This window comes from Elephas maximus, chromosome 1 (genome assembly GCF_024166365.1).
Source record: "Elephas maximus indicus isolate mEleMax1 chromosome 1, mEleMax1 primary haplotype, whole genome shotgun sequence".
In the NCBI taxonomy this organism is placed as follows: Eukaryota; Metazoa; Chordata; class Mammalia; order Proboscidea; family Elephantidae; genus Elephas; species Elephas maximus.
In genome coordinates this window covers 49,668,530-49,695,512 of record NC_064819.1, presented here as the reverse complement: position 1 = coordinate 49,695,512, position 26,983 = coordinate 49,668,530, and the positions used below count along the sequence as shown (strand labels likewise).

General features: G+C 39.0%; 1 protein-coding gene across 1 annotated transcript; it reads right to left on the bottom strand.

Moving 5' to 3' along the window:
* Positions 1-4: 4 nt before the first annotated feature.
* RIOK1 (RIO kinase 1) lies at positions 5-26,983 on the bottom strand. The gene is made up of 17 exons (XM_049883139.1): positions 26,704-26,983; positions 23,893-24,064; positions 22,143-22,233; positions 21,426-21,495; positions 20,285-20,327; positions 17,654-17,746; positions 15,910-16,022; positions 15,727-15,807; positions 14,593-14,679; positions 14,037-14,174; positions 13,582-13,685; positions 13,258-13,364; positions 11,448-11,513; positions 9,248-9,367; positions 8,181-8,234; positions 6,529-6,681; positions 5-5,430 (listed from the first exon to the last, which is right to left on the bottom strand). The coding sequence occupies exons 1-17, from the start codon at positions 26,772-26,774 to the stop codon at positions 5,320-5,322; spliced, it is 1,674 nt and encodes a 557-aa protein (XP_049739096.1). The 5' UTR covers positions 26,775-26,983; the 3' UTR covers positions 5-5,319.

The following is a 26,983-nucleotide window of genomic DNA, read 5'->3' as shown; positions in this document are numbered from 1 at the left end:
AAAAGTTTACAAATCAAGTCAGTCTCTTACACAAAAACTTATATACACCTTGCTACATAGTCCCAATTGCTCTCCCCCCAGTGAGACAACTCGCTCCCTCCCTCCGCTCTCTTTTTGTGTCCATTTCGCCAGCTTCTAACCCCCTCTACCCTTTCATCTCCCCTCCAGGGAGGAGATGCCAATATAGTCTCAAGTGTCCACCTGATCCAAGCAGCTCACTCCTCACCAGCATCCCTCTCCAACCCATTGTCCAGTCCAATCCCTGTCTGTAGAGTTGGCTTTGGGAATGGTTCCTGTCCTGGGCCAACAGAAGGTCTGGGGACCATGACCACCAGGGTCCTTCTAGTCTCAGACCATTAAGTCTGGTCTTTTTATGAGAATTTGGGGTCTGCATCCCACTGCTCTCCTGCTCCCTCAGGGGTTCTCTGTTGTGTTCCCTGTCAGGGCAGTCATGGGTTATAGCCAGGTACCATCTATCTCTTCTGGTCTCAGGCTGATGTAGTCTCTGGTTTATGTGGCCCTTTCTGTCTCTTGGGCTCATAATTACCTTGTGTTCTTGGTGTTCTTCATTCTCCTTTGATCCAGGTGAGTTGAGACCAATTAATGCCTCTTAGATGGCCACTTGCTAGCGTTTAAGACCCCAGACGCCTCTCTCCAAGGTGGGATGCAGGATGTTTTCTTAATAGATTTTATTATGCCAATTGACTTAGAAGTCCCCTGAAACCATGGTCCCCAGACCCCTGCCCCTGCTACGCTGGCCTTCGAAGCATTCAGTTTATTCTGGAAAGTTCTTTGCTTTTCGTTTAGTCCAGTTGTGCGGACCTTGCCTATATTGTGTTTTCTCGTCACCTAAAGCAGTTCTTATCTACTATCTAATTAGCATTCACAATATTTTTAAAGAGCTGTGGCATAGTGGTTAAACACTCAGCTGCTAACTGAAAGGGCAGTTCAAACCCACCAGCTACTCTGTGGGAGAAAGATGTGGCAGCCTGCTTCTGTGGGTTACAGCTTTGGAAACCCTGTGGAGCAGTTCTCCTGACTCAACTGGCAATGGGTTTTTGGTACAATATTTTTAATAAGCAAACCCTTTTAAGAAATTAGTTCCAACATGGTTCCTTGCAGTTTGAAGGGCCTTTTCTAAATAATTGATCTGATAGGCTTTCAAAAATTACAGAATTAAAAAAAAGAAATTTTATAACCATCTGGTACAATTCCCTCAATTCACACGTGAGGAATTCCCCCAAAAGGAAAGTGACTTATACACAGTCCCACAGCTGGGTTACCTGCAACAGCCAAGAGAAGGATCTAGGTTCCCCTCGAGAAAGACTTGACAATGTTTATATGCTGAGGCAGGAGGAGATGACCACCCAACATTACTGCCAAATATTGGTATCATTCAATGGAAAATTATACCAATCCCCTGGAGCTGGGGTAATAGGCTATGGCCTGTGCAAGGGAAGGATCGTGATGCTGCTTCACTGTGGGAACTTGTCAGCTTCGAGTAAGCAGAGGTCTTGTCTAAACTAAGAACCATCCCTTGAAATCAAGGTATCTTTAAAATTTCAGTCTCTAGCCCTTGGGAAGAAATGGAGAAACGTGAGTACAAGCCTCCCGTCTCCTCACACACTGACTGTGGTGATTTAAGGTTCAGTGACTCGTCAGTCTGCTGTTTTGGCTTAGCACTTTGGATATATTCAGCCAAATAGCCTCATACGGTCAAATTCAAAATAATAATTAGCTTACTCTATTAGTTTAAAATGCATCAGTTCCGTTGGTTGAGTGCCCACATCAACTCTCCATTTTCATGTATATGAACAAGATGACTGTGTCCAACTCATGTAACAGCGTCATCTTTAGGAAGCACACATATAATTCATTAAATATTTATTAAGTGTTTACCATGTTTCAGGTACCATTGTAGGTGCTGGGATACACAACTGAACAAGGCTGGAAATCTCTGCCCTTAAGGAGCTTATATTCTAGTCAGAAGTTGGAGGATAAGACAGACGATATATATGTATATATATGTAAATTTAGTTTGATAAAAGAGCTATAGAAAAACAATGCAAAGTGAAGGTAATAAGGAGTGTGGGGTGGTAAGGAAGGAGCAGACCACAATTTCAAATAGTGTCAGGACAGTCTCACTGAGGTGACATATTTTAAAACAAGGATCAGATTTGACAAAATTCAAAATTTTATCTGCATTTGTTCAAGAGACAAATTCTCTAACTGCATACACTAGAACCTGATGGAAGAAAGACGTGGCAATCTGCTTCCGTAAAGATTTACAGCCTTGGTAACCCTATGTTTATGGGGCAGTTCTACTGTCCTATAGGATCACTGAGTTGGAATTGACTCGATAGCAGTGGATCTTTTTTATTGGTTGACAAACTGAAAATTTGAACAGTTGCCAAACTTTTGAAAATAAATTTAGAAATATCAATTCAAAGCCCATGATATTTGAGCTGTTCCTTCACCAGCTTCTAAAACAATCATTTGTTTAATCTCTTCTTTCATTTTCCGTAGGGTTGCTATGAGTCGGAATAGAATTGACAGCACTGGGTTTGGTTTTTTTTTTTTGGTTTTTCATTTTCTAAGCCAAAAGGTTAATGAAATCGCAGCCACAAAGCAGGATAGCCCCACTGCCAAGAATCGGCAATCTATTTGCACTGAATTAAATAGAATACTCATGAAAAGCAGGTATCTTCTCAAACAACTTAGTATCAAACTTTATATAAAGTTTTTCAACATCTTGAGTTCAGCTCCATAAAGTCAGTCACATATAAAGCTGAAGAAAACTTGATGTCAGTCATGAACCATGGATGAATATTTGATCAGACTTAGGCAAAAAGCTGCCACAGGTCCTGCCTCTTCAAATGCTGGAAGGAACTTCTGGGCTTCTCCTTGAGCTGACAAAAGTTCTGTCCCTAAACCGCTTCATCAAAGGAAGAGTAAGAACTACAGCAGCACAGAAGTAGCTGTGATTTTCTGCTTCCAACTGAAGTATCCAGATTTCTTACAGTCAACTTCAAGAAACTTTTAGAAACATCTATGTTATTTGGAGGGATCGGAAAATTAACAAAATACGATAGAAAATCAGATACATTTACAAATGACAAAATTATGTCCCTGGCTTTGGGCCAAGAGACCAAAACCTTCCTCTCTCCTAATGGAAAATAACTGTGGAGCCAATAATCAATTAACACGAATATGTCAAGTGATCAAATTTAATTAGCAACCAAGGTCAGCAAGCAGCCTGCACACTTGCCTAACGGGCTTCTTCCCCCAAACAGTGATCCAAATAGGAAAGCAGCCACATCAGTAAGTAGTCTCAGAACATTCTCAGATTAAAATCCTACAGCCCCAAACCTCGATGCTTTACAAGCCACTGTGTCTGTAGCAGTGTAAGAAAATGAACTGTCCCTGGTCGAGGTGACGCTCATTTTGCCCAGGTGTAACTGATTCCAAACTTAGAAATTGCATTAGATTCACCAAAAGGTAGTTCTGAGGAGCTTGACCCATCCCATGTCAGTAAGACCAAAACAAATACCAAATCCCTAATTTCTACATAATTGCTAAGCCTATTTTTGCTTTTTGTTAGTTACAAAATATTTTCAAGGGGCTACTTTAATCTTCATTGAAATTACATTTCTTACTTTACCTTTTTTGAAGTCGGGGAGGAAGAAGGATATAAACAAAATGAAATCTGACGTATCATCTTAAAAGCTCAGTTGATTCCTCCCAATGCCCACCAACTCTCAAGCATATCCAAACTTCAGCTTAGGTGGAAACTAATGACTTATTTATAGAAATCATTTCTGAATGCAATGGCTAAAATAACTATTTCTAGTATAAAGTATATGGTAGAAAAAAAAACTTTTAACATTTGTGCTTAGTTGCCATATTTTATCTCACCTTCCTACCCCAAACCTGCCCCAGCTGCATTTCTTCCCATGACAGTTGCAACCCCATCCTTCAGCTGCTTAGGTCACAAACCTTGAAGTCACCCTTTTCTCTTCTCAATCCTCACAGATTCCCTTAGCATTATCTACATTCTCCACCTTTGGGTTGTGTCTAAATTCATCCCCTTCTTTCCAATGCCACTGCTGGCATCCAAGACCAGGCCACCATCATCACTCAATTGGATTACCACAAACACCTAACTGGTTTTCCAGTCTTGCTTCCTAGTCAGTTCTCCAGAGGCCAGACAGAAGTCAGGTCATATCACTCCTCTGCTCCAAACCCTTCAACACCTTCCCAGCTCACTCAAAGACCAGAAGGCCCTGCACTATCCCATCTCTTCTCCTACTTCTTCCCTGGATTAGGTTGCTCAAGTCCCATTTCTAGAACATGTCAGACTCACTGCTGCCTCAGGGCCTTTGTACTTGCTGTTTACTCAGCCTGGAATGCTCTTTCCTCCTAAAATGCACATAGCTCACGTTCTTCAAGCATTTGCTCCAACAGCACCTCAGTGTGGCTCTTCGCAAACCCTCATCTCCCCAGGCATTCTCTCTTCTCTGCATTATTTCTCTCCACAGAATTTATCACCTGCTGACACATTGTTTATTTACGTCTAAATATGTGTCTCTTCACTAAAATGTAAGCCACCTGAAGGTAGTGATTTGTATTTTTTTTTTTCACTGTTGAATCCCCGGCACTTAAAACATTCAAATATGTGATGAATCAATGAACATGCCAAATAGTTCTAAAAAACCACAGGAATGAGAAACAGCTTATGAGCTGAGAAGTCCTAGCTCAAAAAAGCATATTAAGATGAAGGGCAAGTGTATTACAAATGGTCATCAATGCACACAGAGCAGAGCTGCATAAACGGGACCATCTACAGCCAACGGAATTCTTCTCTAAGCGAAGCTCCCTGTCATATAAACCGTAGTCTTAAAAATCAGAGAATTTCAGATGGGTCTTTGGCACGTACAAACAAAACAAAACCAATTTTCCTAAGTTTGTCCGAAGTGCCTTTACACTTATATAAACCTTATGGATGATCACTACATTTAAATGTTTATGATGCTTCGTAAGACGTACTTGTAGGAGAAAAAATATATAAAAATAAAAAATGTATAAAGTTCTTCATTAAAATAGTAGCTTAAATAAATGCTCCATCAATACCAGACAGAGCCACTGATGGGACCTAGGCAAAAGAGCTTAAAGCTTTTTACATAATTACATAAAAATGCTTGAATCAGTCTTCAGAGACAATTTGGTTAAAATCAATAACCAGTCTTCCAGATGCAGCTCAGAGGTCCACGTAAGACGAGTAACTGCTGGGAAATGGCTGTATACAATACAGTTCTGGTTTTATTTGCCTTTCTTCATCTTGGCTGTCTTCTCCTTTCTTTTTTTCACGTGTTTAGGGATTTTGTTTTTTCTTTTCTCTCTCTGGGCTTCCTTGACCATCTTTTTCCTCTCCTGTAAAAAAAAGAAATTATTAACAGAGTATTCATATACTATTATTATGACTAAATAAAAACATCTATGTAAAAGGGGAAAAGTGGAGTATAACATGAAAATGACTATGATTTGGTGGGTGAAAACGGTCTTTGAGTTGTCTTCATAGAAATTTGAAGACAGCCAAAAGAAATACCCCTGAGGATGTTATTAAATGGTTTGTGGCTACTTTTCCTTACAAGTTCCAAGAATTCTAAGAAAAACAAAGGTTGGAAGGAGAAAAAATATGTTTCTAGTACACAGAAAGTGTACTAGCGAGGTGAATCTCTCTCTTAGAATCCAAACTTGGAATCCGAACTTTATAAGGTTTAAGGGATAAAACTAAGACGGAGGAATAACCCGTTCTTCAACAGTTCACCATGAGTCAACTCTGACACCACTTTTACTTCTTGTGAACGATAACCATTTTTAATCAATGTACTGAAGTTAGTGTCTTACCTCTGTGCAGTGCCAAAAGAGCTCCTAACAGAAGCCAAATCTGCCAAAACATAATGTTACCACCTAAAGCTAAGTTAACACTTATGAATTAAAACTAAGATTGTCTTGCTGTTATTGTGTGCCATCAAGTCGATTCGGACTCACAGCAATCCTGCAGGACAGAGCAGAACTGCTCCTAGGGTTTCCGAGGCTGTAATCTTTATGGAGCACATCACCAGATTTTTCTCCTATGGAGCTGCTGATGGGTTCAAACGCCAACCTTTCAGTTAGAGGTCATCTGCTTAACGGCTGTGCCACCAGGGCTCCTTAAAACTGAGATTAAACCAAAGCCAAACCCATTGCCATCAAGTTGATTCCCACTCACGGTGACCCTAGAGGACAGAGTAGAACTGCTCCATAGTGTTTCCAAGGGGCAGCCAGTGGATTCAAACTGCTGACCTTTTGGTCGGCAACCGAGTTCTTAGCCATTGTGCCACCAGTGCTCCAAAGCTAAGATCATGAGTACTTATAAACAAATAATGTTTTCGGTCATCATAATCTAGTTAGATTCCTGAGCAAAAAGAAATTAGAGTGGCTTTACTATCATGTTGAAGAAAAAGGGAATTGAAATTCTAGGCTAACCTTTTTATCAAGTTCAGGGTCAGCGGTATGCGTCTTGGAGTGGGCATGGTCTCCCTGCTCTTCAGAGTCTGCATCAGAACACTCAGAGCTTCTGGCATCTTCTGAATCTGAACAAGTCGTGTCCTTCACTTGATTTTCTAGGAGTGCAGGGACCTTGAAAAATTATATACCATGAGAATTAAGTTATTCTAAGCCAACAGGCATTTATTATTATTGAAAGAGTTAACGTCAGAATTCAGATTTTAGCCTTGCAGATATACTTTGAAAGGTAACACCAAAGCAGGATCAACATCAGGGAGGAAGCTGAGAAGCAACCATTATAGTAAGGTTCAAGTATACACCCCAATAAGGGGACTGGGGCTTTATTCAGGTGACCCATTTCAATCACAAAACAGTTCTGCTTCTTTCGGTAGGTCAGAAAGGTTGAGATTTACAAGGATGTGAAATATAGATAGGAATAAAAAATAAAGACAAACACTGTACGATCCCACTTATATGAAATATCTAGAACAGGCAAATACGGACAGACAGAAAGTAGAACAGAGGTCACCAGAGGCTGGCGGAGGTGGGGGAAGGGAGACTTACTACTGAGTGGGTACAGAGTTTCTGTGTGGGGTGACGAAAAAGTTTTAGAAATAGGTGGTGGCAACGGCTGCACAAAACTGTGAATGTAATTAATGCTACGACTTGTACACTTAAAAATGGTTCAAATGTTTTTATGTCACGCATTTATCACAATAAAAAAAAAAGCAATTATATAAAAAGAAATTTCCCAGACAGCTGCAATACAATCTTCATGCTCTGGAATTCAAAACACTACCGCCCTACAATGACTGCTACAGCGATGCAAAATACTGGGATCCCCCAATTCAGTTCTTCCCAGAGAAGACAGCAGATTTTCAAAACGCTAACTATACGACCCTTTATTTAAGCCTTTAAATAAGAAAATTATAAGAATACCAGCCTTTATTATTGGCTCAGTTAGAATTACTCACCCTTTTAAAACATGAAACAAGATTGTTATAACAAAAAACAACCCTAGAGGGATGCAGCTCGCTAAGACTACTGAACTCTGGAGACTGCTCTTCAACCAGTGACATACTGGGGTGAGGCTACACACACATCATTTTCAAAAGCTGGTTGTAAAAAACATCAGGAAACACATGGCATGGTTATCATTAATAACTTCACAAATGAAGACCAGGACACAAAAAGGATAAATGTCTCCCCTGCAACAACGGATAAATCAGAAATTTCCACATTTCAGTCTTTGTGACTGGAAACCCTGGTGGTATAGAGGTTAAGAGCTACAGATGTTAACCAAAAGGTTTGGTTAGAATCAGCAGTTTGAATCTACCAGGCGCTCCTTGGAAACCTTACGTGGCCTGTCCTTTAGGGTCACTATGAGTTGGAATCGACTCAATGGTGATGGGTTTGGTTTGGGTTCAGTCTTGTGATTAGAAAGAATTAACACAAAAAGAGTTGTTTTGCTGCCTTTTTAAAAATGTCTGTAGACTTCAAAAAGTACTTATTTTTAATACTAACATAAAATACTTACTGTTAATTTAATTCTAGTAATACTTTGCACTAATGAAGTTTTACACCCTTTAGAAGTTTTCACATAAATGAACAGTGACACACATTCTTCCTACCTTCTGAACTCCTGACAAATCTTTCTTCAGTCCTGTTACAGTTTGGTATAGAATCTTGTAACCAAAAAGAAAAAAACCAAGAATCAATATAGAACTACACAGTATACATGTTATAATATTAAGATGTCTTAATATAGTATCTTAAGATCGCTTCTGGGGTTACAAAAAGTGACAAATTTCTCTGGTAACAAAGGAAGTATATAATATTGGTGTTATTCTTGTCCACCAAGTGTACCAGGGATCAGCGGGCTACGGCCACAGGCCACATTCAAATCCCCATCTGTTTCTGCCCTGCCTATGATCTAAGAGGAGCTCAGGCTGCAAACTAACAGTTTGAACCCACCGGCTGCTCTTTGGAAATCCAATGGGGCAGTTCTACTCTGTCCTATACAGTCCCTATGAGTCGGATTTGACTGGACGGGAACAAGTTTGGTTTTTGGTTTGGTGATCTAAGGACGGTTCTCACAGGGCATCTGCAATCAATCTGATGATCGTGGACACTAACTCTGAACCTCAATTAATTGAAATGTTCTTCCCCACTCCCCCCCCAAACAATTCCATTCTTCTCATTAGAAGACTGACATTACAAAACGTTGTCCTCAATTATTAAAACGTTTTCAATTTCACCAATAAAAACTCTGTAGAAATTTGTTTTCTTTATATAAGCATCTACACAATAGCCTCAGTTTTGCTCCTTGGCCTACAAAGCCTTAAATATTTATTATCTGGCTCTTTAACTAGTTTTTTTAACAAAAAAGTCTGCAGCCTCTGAAGTATACAAATGCATCTAGTATAATAACTGTTCACAGTCTAGACTTCTATAACAATCTTCCTTTTTCTGTAATTGTAGTCTTTTGGACTCATTCAAATGTGTCACACCGTGTCATAAATACTAACGTATTCCCTTCACACCCGATGCACAGAGAACACATGTTAACACAGGGAACCTAGCCATCTCAGTAGACCAGAAGCCAAGATTCAAGCTTAGAGGACTTTACAAGGCCCAAACAGGTTTGGGATGGTCTCATTCTTTTGTAAACTTGTTATAAGCAAACCAAGATACTCACATTGTCTTGTTGGGCATTCATGGCCATGTCCTCTTCCTTCAACTTCATCATTATATCCAGATCCCTCTCATAATTTTTCACTTCATTCAAGGTTCTAGGAATATATGCTCGCTTAAACACCTAACCATGATACAGAGGAAAAGCAAGACTGCGATTGTTGTCCACATACTTCTCACATTCACTCCGCACCTCAGCCCACCTGGTAACCTATCACCATCATCTACCACGCTGCTGTTCAGCCATCTTGTCTGCACACAGCAGGGCGTGACTACTATGCACATATGCCAGAAGTAATCTGTACCTGACAATAAAGCACTACATTTTGTGGATGACTTATCTTACAGAAAAAAAAATTATATTGCTGATTCCAAGTTATCCTTAGAATAACACTTCTCTCTCTCCTCCTTTGCATTCCAAAAAGCTTTTCTGAGTAGTAGAGAAAGCGCTGGAGCTGCAGACAGCAAGGTAGGAGGGTGTTCTCCTTGTAGGGGAATACCATCTAGCACGCTGCCAGAGGAAAGAGGCTGAGAGCCTCTGATGAATACAGGGCAGCTCATATTTCTCCAGCATACTAACAGTTGTGAGGAGAAAAAAAAAGCCTACTGTGGGTCCTTCACAAAAAAATATGCTATGGCTCCCCAGACTAAAATAGTTTTATTTTTCACCAAAGCATAAATATTCAAAAATTTACAATGCTACTGAAATCAACATTTAAATCATTAAAAAATTCACATTTGCAAATTAAAAGCAGACTTTTCCTTCTAGAATCATGTATCTTGATAGAAAAACAAAGGTTTTCGTGGCTGTGACCTTTTGCAAGCAGATCGCCAGGCCTTTCTTTCAAGGCGCCTATAGGTGGGTTAGAACCACCAACCTTACGGTTAAGCCCAGTGCTTAACTGTTTGTTCCACTCAGAGATTCTTATGTTCCAATAGGCTTTTAAAAAAACTTTTCTCCATCTTGGGCTAATAGGTTACTGAGTGGAATGATGCAATGAAACATAAATTATACAACTTAGCTCAGTTAAACTGTGTAACATATTAAGTCTCAAGGAAATATTATCATCACTTTAAAACCACTACTTATCTCTTATTAAAAAACAAATGAATTTAATTTTACCAGTAAATATTCCTGAAATTGAGAAAAGGCTGTTAACCTTACTAACTTCAGAATAAATAATCCACTTGTAAAAATCCTCTCTTTTTAACCATCTACCTAAGGATTGGTATAATTTGAATAAAACATCTTTTTTTTTTTGACCCAAAGATAAGATGTCTTAAACTACTTTGAACTTCCTATTTCAGATGAGGTAGCATTTTCTTGAGATAATTATCCAAGTTTCTTCCTTGCTGAATGGTTCAAAATATCTCTGTGGAACTAACAGGAAGAGATTTTTCTCACAGAACTGGGATAACTTGTTGCTTTAATTAAACGTTATCTGGCCTAACTGGAGGGTCGCAGAGGCTGCTACTAAATGCATTTTATTTTAACTAGGAGTTTAACTATTATTTAAGTCTCTGAAATGCTTGTAAGTAAGAACCAACAGTCAAAAATTAAATTCAGAGTAAGAATGATTTCCCTAATTTCTCCTTCTTGCTGTCTCTGTTCGGGCTAAAACATTATTAAACTTCTGTAAATACCTTTATTTGATGTATCTCGGATCCTATTACCTGAGACTGATAATTTGAATACAGGAGGTCAGGGGGAATATTTAGCAATTTCTTATTATCTTGGTAACATGTAAAGTTTGCCATCTAGCCTTATAAGACTGACCCCAACTCCCTTAGCAATACGTATTTGATTTCACAATATTTCTGTTGTATAGCAGTTTTGAAAAAGCATGTATTGTGCCACCAATTATCATTTATCGATGCTGTAACAGAGCTGTCAGAACTGGTATACTACATAATGCCTCATGCTTTGGCATGGAAACATCATTAGATCATTGTTTTCACATTAAACATAAAAACAACAAAAATCACTAATCTATTAAGATCAAGTTTATGCCTAAAGCAATATAAAAAAGGCCTCCTAGGGTAGAAAGGGGGAGGGTGCTGTCACACTGTGGTGACACCAAACAATATGTGCATACATTTTTGAATGAGAAATTAACTTGAACTATAGACTTCCACCTAAAGCACACACACACACAAAAAAATACAAGCGTTTCCCAAGGATGTGAACAGACAATAAACCTTACTTCTTCATCCACGTGGTCTTGGCTGGACCTTTCTTCGCTGGTCCTTTGAGATGCTATTTCCATGGCCTTGGAAGAAAACAAAAATCACTTTCCCTTACATTCAACTTGCAGATATTTTCTCCAGTTTTAGTATAAACCTATTCTAATCTTTTTCAGTATTACCTATTTACAATTCTAAAAGAAAGGACTTAGTGACCCCTAGTGGGACAGGTTAGCACTCTACCACTGACCTCAACAGTAAGGTTGTAATCAACCCAAAAGTAACAGGGTAAATTTAACTCCTCTTTGTTAGCCTAGGGGCATCCCTATCTCAACAAAGTCATATTATGTTTACTAATTTTTAAAAGATCAGAAAAAATATTTACAAAGGAAAACCAAGACCCAGAGAATGAAAGAACCATTTCTTGAGTATATGTCTATTAGGGTTATGTGGCTTTAGGGCTACTGCTGTATAAACAACCAAAGAAAGTTCTCTGTGCACAGAATGACTGAAACTAAGAGGTTGACAAAGACACCAAAGTGTTCTTTCGGCTTGTAGTTACTGGAAACTGAAGACTTGCTCTCTACTCTACTTAAAATACATAGAGGAAAGAACAGTGGTACTAGGATTTTTGTTTTATTTTTACATTTAGACACCAAAATTAGTGCTAAATTAAAGGGCTGAGGAATAAAAACGATGTGATACCAATTAGCTCATGTAGCAGGAACTGATTAAGCACTAGTAACACAAAAATAAATAAGGCTCCTGTCCTTTCACAGTTTAGTCTAGTAGAGAGTAAGAAAATTAAAAAAGAACTTGTTATGACAAGAAGTAATACAGTGGGACTGTTTCTATTCTGTTGTTGTTAAGGGCCACTGAGTAGATTCTGGACTCACAGCAATCCCATGTGATGGAGTAGAGCTGCCCAACATAGTTTTCTAGTCTGTGATCTTTACAGGAGGAGAATGCCAGGTTTTTCTCCTGGGAGCCACTAGGTAGATTTGAACAATCAAGTTTTCAGTTAGCGCCTGAGTGCTTAACCATTGCACCACCAGAGCTCCTTATTTTTTATTATCCAAAAAACAAATCTAGTGTCATCGAGTTGATTCTGACTCATAGCAACCCTATAGTACAGAGCAAAACTGCCTCATAGGGTTTTCAAGGCTGTATATCTTCACAGAAGCAGACTGCCACGTCTTTCTCCCATGGAGTGGCTGATGGTTTCAAACCACCAACCTTTTGGTTAGCAGCCAAGCGCTTTAACCGCTGCGCCATCAGGGCCCCCTCTTTTTATAATTATATTATATGAAAATGTACATTTGAAAGCAATGATTTCTGCCTATTTCCTCTTAAGAAAGCTTTCTAAACTGAGCTATAAAGTTCACCAAGCAGAGCAAAACCGAACAAGGTGGAAATGGGAAGGCATTCCAGGGAAAGGAAGAATACGAAAAGGTATGAAAAAACCGGAAAACCTATCTAGGGCAAAAATGTCATGTGGTCACAATTCTATGAGGCAGACAGGTCTTTGAGAGACAAGGGAAAGGAATTCATGACCAAAAAGCTAGCAGGTTTCTTAACAAACATTCACAAACTTTGACAGTTTATATAACCTTGCCAGATGATTGAAGTCAAGAAACCTGGCTTTACTACAGGCTGTTCTACTATTATTTTTGATTCCCTACCTGTGAAATCAGAAGGAAAGGTTCTTACGAAGCTGTTAAAATGAATAAAATTTATGCTAAATTATTTGCGTTCCTCAGAAGTGCCACATAAATGGAAATGACTACTGCTATTTGCTGCTCTTTCCCTTGCTGGCCTTTCCCATCTAACCTTTGAGAGATAAGCGTCCATGTTCTCATGTGTAACTGATGGATCTGTGATAAATTCAAACAGCTCCCGCACGGTCATCACAGCAACACTGTGCTTCAAAAAAAACTCTGTCAGAAGGAAGTATGTTAACAATAGCTTTATGATGGAAAAGGTTATCATTGCACTACTTTAAGAGAAATAAATAAAAATATACCACCTCCCAGCAAACAGTTTAAGTATCATGGCACCTGTTGATTCAGTGCCAAGATTTTACACCAACAGCTTAACTGAGTACGGACTCAACATGTGCCAACAGGTGGTTAGAAAATTCCAGTTTCCACTCACCATTGACATTGGCACAGTCTTTTCTCAAGAATTCCAAGGCATGTGGGTGGTCGTGCTCCACGGACTGTGAAACATCAATGATGTACACCTCTCCATTGTGGTACCTGGGGGGTCAGAGATGAGGGGACCACAGGGAAATGGTAATACTTTCCTACTTTTTGTGTTAAAATTTTTTTATTCTTAAAAACAAGGGAAATAATTCACAAAATGGCCAAAGTGATAATAAGAGGCTACGCTGATTAGCAAGAGGTGAAAACTCCGGAAACTTTCGAGTCCATTAACTCTGTTAATGACAAAAGTGGTCAATTCTGTGGCTAGGTCACTGAAGGCAGAGACCACATCTTATAATGTCAAAACTTTAGAAGCAGTATGACCGTTTGGATTGAGATCCTGTCTATATTACTAAAGAACATGGAATGACCACTAGAAGTTCCCGAGGGACAGCACACACTCACAGCATGTTAAATTCACTGAGATCCGCGTGGACCAGCCGGGCATCCTGGTACATTCTTCTCATGTATTGGATGACCTGCAGGTACAACTCCCGAGCCTTGGATTCTGATAACTGGACATTTTTCAAGAGTGGCGCAGGCCTCAAATAAAAATAAAATACACCAACTAAGATAAAGCGACCCAGAATGAGTTTTCCTGCTCTGTGTTGGGTCGCTACATACACTTCTCTTCTACAATCTCCTCAGGTGAACTGCACATGGGACGATTTGTCTCACTGCAGATACACCATTCCAAAAGGCTATCAAAAACAGGCACTTTCCCAGTTTACTGTATAACCCATTCCCCAAAAACAGGGTTAACTCTGTTATTCTCAAGCACTTTGAGACTAAAAATGGTAGTCTCGACATTTACGCACTGAGAAAGTGTGAAAAATTCACAGACACACACACAAATTCCAAGATGAAAGGAGCTATTTGAGTGGGAAATACTAATATATCTGCTCATTTAGTTAAAAATACACTTCCAAACACAGAGTTTTTAGGTCCTCCATCTACTTACATGTCGTCTTTTCCAATGAAACCCATGAGAAGAACATGACTTCTTAGCATTATAGGTTCTGGGCATGGCACCTCTGCTGTGTTTAGCCTGTCATATTATAAGATGAAAGGACAACTAAGAAGCTGACACACCATCTAAAACACACTACGACAGCTAGACTATGCAAGACTGACACTGCTGTTAGGAGATGGCACCAAGGCCTCTCAACTGCGTTATCGTATCTCGTTAACGTTAAGTCATCGGCGATCTTAAGGAGCGCCGTTTTGTACCACCAAGAATGACAAAATATGGGCAACTCAACTATTTCACCCCCTAGCCTGTAACACCCAGTCCAATTCCAGAGATGTTAAACTGTGATAAAAGGTGCATCATGGTATCGATGAAATACAATAGGTATGTCTGCAGTTATGAGTTGATCAGCCTGAAAAATACTTAATAAAAATAGTTGGACTCACACCTAGTAGCTAATTGAGCACAAAAAGATTTCAGAAATACCTTCAAAATAAGTAACACATGATCAATACTAAAGTATTCAATGTAAATCACATGTGTACAACATTTAAAAAGTTGAAAGACATTTTAAGGGGAAAAAAAAAAAACCTTCAAAAATTTTGAGGAAACTTGATCTCAGCTAGGTTATGAGGTTTTTACCCAAACAAAGGAGTCAGTGGGAATAAAGAATATAAGTATGCGTGCAAAACTGGGCTGAAATCAGAAAAACAAACTGATAAAAAGTTTAGGACCTGGCAAAATCTGTCTAGAACTCCAATAGCCACTAAAAAGTGAGACATCCTCATCCCTAACTATGTTACTTTGCTGCTTATTCCTTATTACTCAGTGAAAACTCCAAACGTCATAACATGGTTTATAAGACTCTTCAAACGAGCTCGCCCTGCTGAATAAATGTGAGTCACGGCAGAATTCTTCAGTAATGGCTTCTCATAATGGAGAAGACGAGGGAAGTCCTACGTGCCCAGAATTGTACTTCTTTTGCTTACTGCAGCAGACCCAATGGAACTGAATGGCCCTACCAAGTCCTGCAATGGGGCAGAACCACTTTGGGGTCTGCAGGTAGGAAACAGTCGATGTCAAAGTGCAGGCGCAGCACAGAAACCCAAACGCCCAGACGGTCACCTGATTAAGTTCCTCATTTCTTTTTCTGCCCAAGTTTTCACCATTTTTCTGGGGTTTCCTTTACAATAGCCATGACGAAACCTTGGACAAGAAAAAGATTTGTTATTTCAACCATTCCATTATTATGTTTTAATTTTTTAGGCAACAGAAACTAGACCAATTGGAAAAAAAATCTGAGCTCACCTGAATTCCCCACTAACATACTTATCCCGATCTTTGAACACCAAAATAGAAGTTTTATAAATTTTGATTGCTCTGTTCTCTCCATTTGTTGTGCTAGCATGGTATACATTAGCCTATTAAAAATCAAAAATAAAGAAAATTAAGTTTGTGTTAAATAGCTACAAACAGTATTTTACCTTTTAACCTATTTGATTCTAACCTCAAAAGTCAGTGCCAAGATCCTAGGGCTAATAATAAAATGGCAGCTAGCCGCTTCTCATCACATACTGTGTCGTATACAATGCTAAGAACCTCACAGTTATTTAAATATCATAATAACTCAATGCATACGTACTATTAATGTCCTCATTTTACAAAATGGAAACTGAGGCAGAGTGAATGAGTTAAGTGACATACCCAAAATCACACTATTAGAAAACAGAAAAGTTAAAATTCAAACCCAGAGCTGCCTGGCCCCTAAATCCCAAATGAATCATTACACATACTGCCTCTATGAAAATATAATAAAGTGTTAATAGGTATATCATAAATCAGTCTCATTAAAATTTGACCACATATCTGACACTTAAAGCAATAGTTTCATCTGTCTGTTTTCTGCAACTACTTATTTTTAAGATTACAAACTTCCTATCTATGTCCCTTCCAGTGCCTCCCGGTGCTGGCACAGACACGGTACACTGGTCTCTCCTTGAACTGCATTAGTGGGAAAAGGCTCTAGAGATTCAGGAATTCTAATCCAAGTTCTACTACCTTAGTCTGCTCTAAACCTTTAAAATCATCACCTTCCTCCTCTGCCTCACTTTTCCTTAAAAGAAAAAAAGTGCTTTGCAGCCATCCCCATTCCTATGTACTAGCTTAATAGCTACCGAAAGAACATAAGGAATGCTGTTATCTTTTAAAGACAATTAAAATATGAACACCATACCAAAAGATATAACAAAGATATCACCAATTTATATATATAACAAAATCTAATTTAAATTTATGTGTGAGAAGAGGTTTCATCCCTTTTTTATAGCTGAAATATATGGAGAATGTTTGAAGACATTCTTACATCTACCCACTAAAAGCCACCGCCGTCAGGTTGATTCAGTCTCATGGCAACCCCATAGGGTTTCCAAGGCTGTAATTTCCATAAAAGCAGACTGCCACATCTTTCTCACCAGGAGCCACTCGTGGTTTCGCACCACTGACCTTTCGGTTAGCAGTCCATTGCTTTAACCACTGCACCACCAGGGCTCCTTACATCTAAAAAAACACCCAGTGCTGTTGCCTTACATCTAGTGATTTATAAATTGAATTTTATTGAGAATTGCTTCCCATAGGATTAGTTGCTAATTAAAAAACACCACGGCTGTCTTTCTCCATACCCACATACAAGGAAAAAGATGGGAATGACACTCATTGACTCTTAGAAATGAGACAATAAGCCCGCTGCTTCCATTAGTAACTTTCTGATTAGGACTCAGGCTTACAGTAATCTGATCATCTAAACTAAGTATTGGGCACAACCAGTCAGACTCAATGATTCAATATTGTAACGGTGCAAAACTTTCTACCTAGCCACAAATACTAATAATACTATTTGCAGAAACACAGTATTAAACCGTCCAGACCCAAATTAAGTCCTTTGCACCCTTTTTTTCTTAAAGGCACAACTCACTACTAAGTGCCTTAGTTCCGCTTGGGATGTGAATTGAGAAAACTAACATGGAAACATTCAGTCATCCAAAGAAAAGCTCACTTCTTTTCCTGTGCTGATACAGCCATTTATCTCTGATATGATGCCTCTAGTCAACATCTTGAATAAAATCATTCGCGTTCTGGGGTCCAGCACCTAGAAAAAAAAATGTGTACAATAAAAAGGTCAGAAAGACAGGACCAAATTATTTCTTAAGAAAGCATCTGACAATTAGTCAACTGTGAGCTTAGGGGCACTGCACTATCCGCCTGGCTCAGTAAGAGTCACTCTGATGGTGTGCTATTACTCACTCCAACTTTTAACAAATAAAATGTAGGTGAAGGTCAAAGGAACCAGAGATGACAAACCAATGAGCTCATTCAGCCATGGAAACCAAAAGCTACCAAGTCCAAGAGAGGCAGAAATCAACTCTACACCAGCATTAGCTAATAAAATATATACAATGTAAGCCACATAAGTCATTTTAAACTTTCTAGTCACAGCATGAAAAAAGTAAAAAGAAACACGTGAAATTAATTTTAGTATATTTTACTTAACCCAATGTATCTAAAAAATTACCACTTCAATGTGTAATCAATGTAAACAGTTATTAACGAGACACTTTACGTTCTGCTTTTTATACTGTCTACAGAGTCCAATGTGTATTTTACATTTATAGCACATCTCAATTTGAACTTGCCACATTCCAGGTGCCCAATAGCCACACACGGCCAGTGGCTGCCATAGTGGACAGGCAGCTCTGAACTGGGGTCAGCACGCTACAGCTTGTGGGCCAAAGCCAGGCCACAGCCTGTTTCTGTACAAAAAAATGGCTTTTACATTTTTAAAAGGTTGTAAAAGAGAAAAAGAAGAACATGTGATAGAGACTGTATGTGGCCCACAAAGTATAAGATATTTACTATTTGGACTTTATAGAAAAAGGTGGCTGACCCTTGCTATAGATGATTAAGTGTCGGTAAGGTTCTTCAAAGCCAGAGCCGTCAACCTTGAATAAAAATGATCCAAAGTCCTTTTTTAAGAAACAGAACACAATGTATTTAAAGCCTGATCTTGTCCATCCCTGACCCTCGGGCTTGCAATTCTAACAGACACCAGCAGTAGCTCCACGTGGCTCAGCCCAGGGAGGGAGAAAAGTGTAAACCAGCCAAAACTTATGCTTTATGGTCTATCCTTCGAGGACGCGGCTGTGATCATATCAGAAATCTAAAATTAATATAACCCTACAACTTTGGAAGAGTGCAGACTGAAAACCAAACTACAAGCATCGCAACTAGAGAGGAATAAAGGGGCAGTGACTGAATAGACGATCATCACCATCCCTTCTCCACTGGACAGGTACAGGGGGAAGTAAGCTAGCTGGGTACAGGATCTGGGTAGAGACCTGCTCTTCTGCAAAGCTGGTACTTATGTATGTTAGGGCCATAGGAAGGAACAACATACCATAATGGCTTAAAATTAAAGCGGGACAGAGAGAAATATAATAAGTAGATACATTTATAGAAAAGCATTTATTTTAAAAGACAGCTGAAAACTCAGGATATGCACTTCATCCTTCAAAATTAAACTTCAAAAGAGAAAAAAGATTTCCTGCCTAAATTATCTGAGTCTTTGAAAAATTAAGGCTGCCTTCTTTAGTCATAAAAAAATCACAGAATAAATAGAGCACAATGGAGACACAGGCCCCATACTCTGTGCCTGCCTGACTAAAGGTGGAATTCTTCATTTGCACAACTGGCTCTGGGTTCTGGATAGAGGCTACCCTTTTGAGGACGGAGGAGGATGATAGAAAGGGTGCTTGTGCCTTAAACCAAGCATCTGCAGGCTGCAGAGGCTACTATTATGTTTGTGCATATGTGTATAAGCAGGAGAGAGGGGAGGGAGGTAGCAACAGCAATGCTCTGACCCTTTTTACCATTTTCTTCACATCAAAAATCTGGGCCACCAATGGTAACATCCAGTCATAACCCTTGACGTGTGAGGCAATTGTTATTAGTTGGCGTCAATTCTCACTCGTGGTGACCCCATGTGTGCAGAGCAGAACTGATCCACTGAGTTTTCCAAGCTGTGACCTTTCGGAAGCAGATCACTAGGCCTGTCTTTCAAGATGCCTCAGTAGGTTCAAACTGCCAACCTCAAAAAGCCCAGGGTTTAACTGTTTGTGCCACGTAGGGATTCTGTGTAGGATAATCAGGAGCCAATCTCCCCCAATTCTTGAATAGAAATAAAACAAGCATAACTTGTTAACAAAAAAAAAGATTTCTAACTGGAAATGTGAAGGCCTTACCTCTCCCCTTGTCCCTCTGTCGTCCCCCCCCCCCCAATCCCCTCCCATGTGGCACATACTCTATCTTCTGGGAAAACTCACAAAATTCCTGCAGGCCTTACTTAGAGATAAGATTCCTAGACAGACACTCTCTTTTGGGTCCCCTGAGAAAGTATTCTATGGTGGTTTCACAGGATCACAGGGCACCATGACTCTAGTTCATCTACAAATAGTCATATTAAAGCAAAACGCAGAACTATAAACTCAAAACTGTAAAAAGAAGTAATTTTATATAGGAGCAATTTCAGCTAACATAGTATTAGGCAAGAAGGATGAAAGCAAACTATTTAAAGAGAAAAAGAAATGCTAGTTTAAATTAAATAAGAGCTTGCAATACATTTCAATTGTACCTGTTCTACAGTTGCTCTGTCTGCCTTATCTTTGAGGCGATACCTAACCGAAAAACAAAGAAGTATAGTTGACACGTTCAATAGTCAGTGACAGAAGTCAAAACACAAAGCTTCTAAATGTAAATCACCCATGAAAATCCCTAAGCAGATAGTCTGATAACAGACTTCCTGACTCAGCGAAACCGCCTTCCTTTCCCTTAATAAACAATTCAATTCCCTGGCGGTGTATTCGCAGGAGGAAAAGAAATTTCTGTCTAGCAAACATGATATTCCAGAAACATTAACTAAAAGAGCAGCTGGGATGAGGTGAACAATGCTGGAGCACACCCGTACTGTCTGTCAGATCTCTAATTATCATCTCCTACCTGCACAGAAATACAGTCATTCATAACGCTTTTTCTTTACATTTTCTTCAAAGACAGTTTTTAATTATTTTTTGATTGTTATCTGAGTTTAGCATTAAAATGCAGACTGTGATTTCCTTCAGTTCACTTACCAGGTGACAATCTAGTATACTAAGCTAAACAATTCAAACAGAAACTTCAGTGACGTACCAATTACTACGGTGTTTCTTTAAAAGCTGGCATCTCTTGGACAGCAATAAATCAGAAGAAAATTAATCACATAACTGCTGGTTATGCGATCTTAATGGACATTTTCTATAATACAGTGTTAATGCCTTAAGAGTTATCAGCATATAAGCAAAGGTAGCCAGATCTAAACAACTGGCTTTGAGAACAGGAGCATAAATGGAAACAGTTCTCAGTTATATCATTATTTAGCATCAGTTTTCCCTTGAGTTTTTAAATATATTTTGTGAAGAGGGACAGTTTTTAATAAACTCAAAAACGGAGCACTTTTACATTCTAACGTTTTAGTTTAAACTGAAATCTACACTATTATCCTCATGAGAGCACATTCTTGAATTTCAAAACATAATAATCTTACTGTGTATTTCTTAAGAAAACTCATTTAATACTTTCAACTTACAAAGGCAAAGACACTGAAGCTAAAAAACAAGAAAGAATTGACATAAGAATACAAATTAACATCCTTGCAAAATAATGAGGACCAAGATACTACTTGATCTGCCTAGAATCACTGCCTATGGGCCACATTGTGGAGTTAAAATATTACTTACATATCTGCTTCCTTTTGTCTAGACTTTTCAGTGACTTTATTTATGACAGAATCAGTAACATTTAGTTTATCTAAAAATTAAAAAAAAAATACAATATAAGCAATATGTAACACAAAAGGACATTAACCAATACAGATAATAACTGCCTGAATTCCAAACTTAATCCTAACAATTGCAGTGTCATTTCAAATTATAGGTTGATGATAGGCAATGAAGAACCTAAAATACCTCTACTCATTAATTCAGTATTTGTTGATAGCATGTAAGCATCACTGTGCTGGGCTGATGAGAAGTCTAGATATACAAGAAGAGAATGATGACCTTGGGTTTTTCAAGGTATGGGCGTTCGAAGCAACACTCTGATTCTTCACATGCGTTAATTTAACAGCTCACACGTACATACAGTCTCTAGTAAGACAAAATATAACTATAGTATCTTCTACATCCTACTCTAAGGTGATCCTACTACAGAATTTAACACAAAACAGACAATAACCTGAACGGGTGTCTTTACTTCCCACTCCTACAACAATGAGAAAACAGAACTCTAGAAGCATAAGCCAAAGTCCTTCCCTGAAGCCACTTTTCTAAATCCCTAAAAGTTTTTATTTTCTCTTAAGCATGATTATTCAGTCAGCAACATTTAAATATGTTCATTTCTTAACATAATGACATTTTTTTCATAGCCCTGTAAGGTAACATATTTTATAAACTCACCCAGATTAATTTTATTCTCAAATTTTCGTAAGACCTTGTCTGCTGGAGTAGACATTTTGGCAGAACTGTAGTTAGAAGTCTGTCGATTTGCCTAAAAGAAATCGTTACAGAGTCTAAGCAACAGCTGTAAATAAAAACCACATTTAGCTATTAAAGCATCAATACTTTGGAGTACCCTAGGAAAGGTAAGAGTCAGTCTAAGTTGCTTAAGGTTTTTTTAAAAAGGCATTTGAAATAGTTTGAAGTTACTGGCTAGAACAAAGAGTGTGCATAATCTGGGGTTTTTTCCTTATCCACAGTGTGCTCCTCATTATTATAAATAACAAGTTAAAATTAAATGCATTTTTCTGATTCGACTCGTTTATAGATTTAAAACAAAGAACACTCATTTACACCCCCCTCACCCACACTTCCCCCACCCCCCAGTATATAATAGAGTTAAGACCAACATTAAACTGGCTCTAAGAATTTTACTGTGGACTAGCATGGGAAAAGGAAAGAGGAAGAGCAAGGCTTCAGCACTTACACTGGTGCTATACATGAACCAAAATAACAGCAGAAACAGAAGAAAGTGGAGACAACATCAGAACCCCTAAGTAAAAACGGCCTAAAACAACTATTGATTCAATCCTGTTATCTCAGCATGGAACTCTTGAGGCTGATTGAGTTTTCTTTTTCGTACAGAACTTAAAAAAAAAAAAATCTGTATTAAATTTAACTATTAACATAATTCTAAAATTAAAATATGTTCATGGTAGAAAACACAAGCAAAAAAAATTTTTTTTAATGTCTATAATTGTAGCGCACAAATAGTTAACAAACATATATACTTCTAGTCATTTTTCTAGCTTTTTTTTTTTAAAGGGATTATACTCTATTATGAAATTACTCAGTCTCATCAGAAATCAACAGAGGGATTACCAAAACAAGACCACAAGTTGGAACTTTATTTTTAAAATTCATGCATTCTAGTCCCTGATAAAGCTGTTTTAAGATCAAGGAAATATTGGTGTTTTTCCCTCCATATCTTTGAGTAACCTTTATGCTCCAGGAAGATGCACCCTAACAACCCTCTGGCTCTGAAACCCCTGACACACTTAGTCCTTCTGGCTTGAGAAGCAGGCTCTAGATGGTTTGGTTACGAGGCTTCTGTGCATGGTAGATGATGACAGATCATGAACATATGTCCATGTCATTAAGTCTTCAATGGCAACGTGTCTTAGAACTGTAATATCCCACTGCATGAATGATCAGTCTCAGAGTAAATTTAACCCGTTTGCCCCATAGAAGAACTGCTGAGTCAAAGGGTTTATAACCTTTTATCACACTGTACTTATTTACTTGATCATCAATTGACATATTTTGTGTCACTGTCAGTTTCACAGATAGGAAAACAAAGGTTTCTCTACACATTCAATCTGCAGTTCTTTAATAACTAATGAGGTTCAAATTTTTTCATGTTTCTCAACCACTTTTAGTAAACTGCCTATCTGTGTCTTTTCCTACACATTTTTAAACTCTTCATTTTATTATACATTAAATAACTTTTTAAATTAATTATGTAAAGAATCCACAATCAGGAAACTATCAGAAATACAGAAAGGACAAAAAATAAAAAGGACAATACAATCTGTGGAAAATCAGCTACTCACTTGAGAGCCACATCAATGAATGAGAAGACCTCGAAGAAAATCTTTTTAAAAAAAGACATAAGACAAGCTAAAGATGTGTAGGACCGTTTATAAAATACCTGTGGGTTATTCCCTCTATTGGACGCATAACACTTTGTGAGTTTCCCAACTCTATCGTTCCAGTCCCAGTCATCATCGTCGTCATAATCCTCCTCCTCCTCCTCCTCTTCTATCTCATCTTCACCCTTATTTTGAAGGTCTTCAAGTGGAACACCATCTTCCTCTTTTTCACTAGAAATAACAATGTTTTGGCATGTTTACACATGCTATAACTGAACTCACATACACAATTATTTATGATACAATACTGATATTTACAAGGTCTCCTTACAACATTGTCTCCCAATAAGCCCCACCTCCTTTATACCAAACTCTCCTGTTTTTTTATAGTTCTGTTACAGTTGTCTGCTTATTCTCCACACCCAAGTCCTACTAGGGAAGGAGTACATCAAGTGTTAAATCCACTTCTGCTTCAGTGAAGTTAGAATTTATATTTTTATTTTCTCTGATAAGTATATTGACTGATTTTGTACACTAGAACTCAACTCTAGGAAAATCATTCACAGAGCTGTTTTAAGGTGGGGCGGGGGAGGGTCTTTCTGATAAAATTTAGGAATAAATTGCCAATAACCTAGAATGACATATTAAACTGATAGCTTCATTTGTACCAGAGCTTCTCAACCTTGGCCAGATAATTCTTTGTGGCAGGTTATCTTGTGCATTTTAGGGTGTTTAGCAGCATCCCTGGCCTCTCCCTGCCAGACACCAGTAGCCAGTTGTGACAACCAAAAATACCTCCAGATTGCTAAAAGTCCCCTCAGGGCAAATCATCCTGGTAGAGGGCCACGGGTTTACCCTCACGACATTCAGTATGAATGGTAAACCAGTGAACTCTGATTACCATCAACTACTCACCAGCCACACTGGCTGTGCTGCTTCTGCCCATTTCCCTTCTTCCCTAAGGACTTCTGTCCATGACTGTAAACTAAATCTGGAATGCCCCTTCCATTTTCCTGGCTAAACCGTACTCAATCTTCCAGTGTTGGCTTACTTGCTCTGGGAAGTCTTCCCTAGTCTTCACCCATTTCTCCTTTGTAGTACTCACACGATTCTAGCAAACTAATTTGTCTAATTTTAATATGCTTCCCTGCTGCATTAAGTTCTGTGTTGACCAGGATAGTCTTGTTTACCAATTTATCCCTGTGCGCCACTGTGAACCTAAAAATTGGCAGTTCAAACTCACTCGGCAGTACTACGGAAGAAAAGGCCTGGTGATCTGCTTCCATTAACATTACAGACAAGAAAACCCTATGAAGCAGTTTTACTCTGTAACACATGGGGTCACCATGAGTCAGAATCAACTCAATGGCAACTAACAACACTAGATATGACAACACTTAGATAAGATACATAAAAAGCATTTGACATATATTTACTGAAAAAAGGTTCCCAGTGGATTAATAAAATCTACACATAACGAATTTTTATGAATAAATGAAGCAAAAATCATTTTTTTAATTCCAAAATAACTCCATAAAATGTTTCATTTTGTTTTTAAGTACCTCATATTCAATCTACTGCCAAACCCTGTCACCTCTACCTCCAAAACATATCCCTGTGGCCCTAGCTAACATCATCTTTGAACCAGATTACTTTATCATCTTTGAATTGGTCTCTTTTCAGTCACTATATAAGTTAACAAAAAAGAATGTTAGGTTGTTGGGTGCCATTGATTCCAACTGATAGCAACCCCATGAGAAAGAGCAGAACTGCCCCACAGTGTTTGTTTTAACTTTATTTTGTTGTTGTTGTTCCTAATGAGAATATACTCAGCAAGATACACCAATCTGTTTCTACAGGTACAATTCAATGACATCCATTACATTCTTTGAGTTGTGCAATCATTTTCACCCTCCTTTTCTGAGCTGTTCCTCCCACATTAACACAAACTTACTGCCCTCTAAGGGTCCTATCTAATCTTTCAAGTTACTGTTGTCAATTTGATCCCATACAGATAGTCCTTAAAGAGTATAATTTGGTTTTAAGACTTCAGGGGATAATTTTTTGGATTAAAGGTTATCTCAGGGTAAGTTTCAGAGGAATAGGGTTTTCCATGGCTGATTTTTCCAACGTAGATCACCAGGCCTTTCTTCTGAGGTGCCTCTAGGTGGACTCAAACCTCCAACCTTTCAGCCAGCAGCCAAGTGCATTAACCTTTGCACCACGCAGGGACTCCTCACCACTCTGGCTTCTTGATAATCATTTAACAATAAGGGGGATCTCATAGCTGGGCCTTTGCACTTGCTGTCTCTTCTGCCTGAAATGCTGTGCACCCTGCTCTTCTCATGGCTAACTCCTTTTTGTCACTGAGATTCGTACTTACTCCTCCTTTGACCATTCAGCCATAATTTACTGTAACAGCCTATGTGAATTATCCACACAGGGTACACCATAATCTGCTTTTGTAAAATCTCTATGTACTCGCCTCTCCCCACATTTCATCCCCTGCCCCCAAGTAGGAGGTAAAGTACCACGACGGTGAGGACTTGATTTTCTTGTTCGTCACTATCCTCAGCGTCCAGGACAGGCCCTGGTACAAAGCAGGTGTTCAATCAGTATCTTTTGGACGCTGAATGTAGTTAGAGCACAAAAGCCGGTTTGCCATCCTCTATCCTCAACTCTGCCTCTCAGCGACGCTTACCAGCCTGGGAACCCTAGACCCACTTAGCAAGTGGCTTTCATTAAACCCGCCATAAACAGGGACGGAATACCTGGCCTTGAGTCTCCCCCTAACACACAGAAAAAAAGTCAACTCCCGTCAAGGGGCGAAAGAGGAGAGAGCAAAATCTGAACAAAGCCAATGTGTCCACCTGTCAGAGGACTCCGCATCGTCGAACTGCCCCGGGACCACCCGGCTCATCAACAGCCGCCGGTAGTCCATGACGGAAACGCGGCGAGCGCCCAGCAACACCGGAAGCCGCTCGGCCTAGGCTAGAAGAGGAACCGCATCACCGGCTGCCGAGTCAACGACCTCTCCGCGGATTATCGCCTCTCACGCCTTCCAGAAGTCCCTACGCCAAAGCCGCACGCCACGTGCTGTGAGCAACCGGGACCCACCGCCCGAGTACCCCGAACCTCCCCAACCGGAAG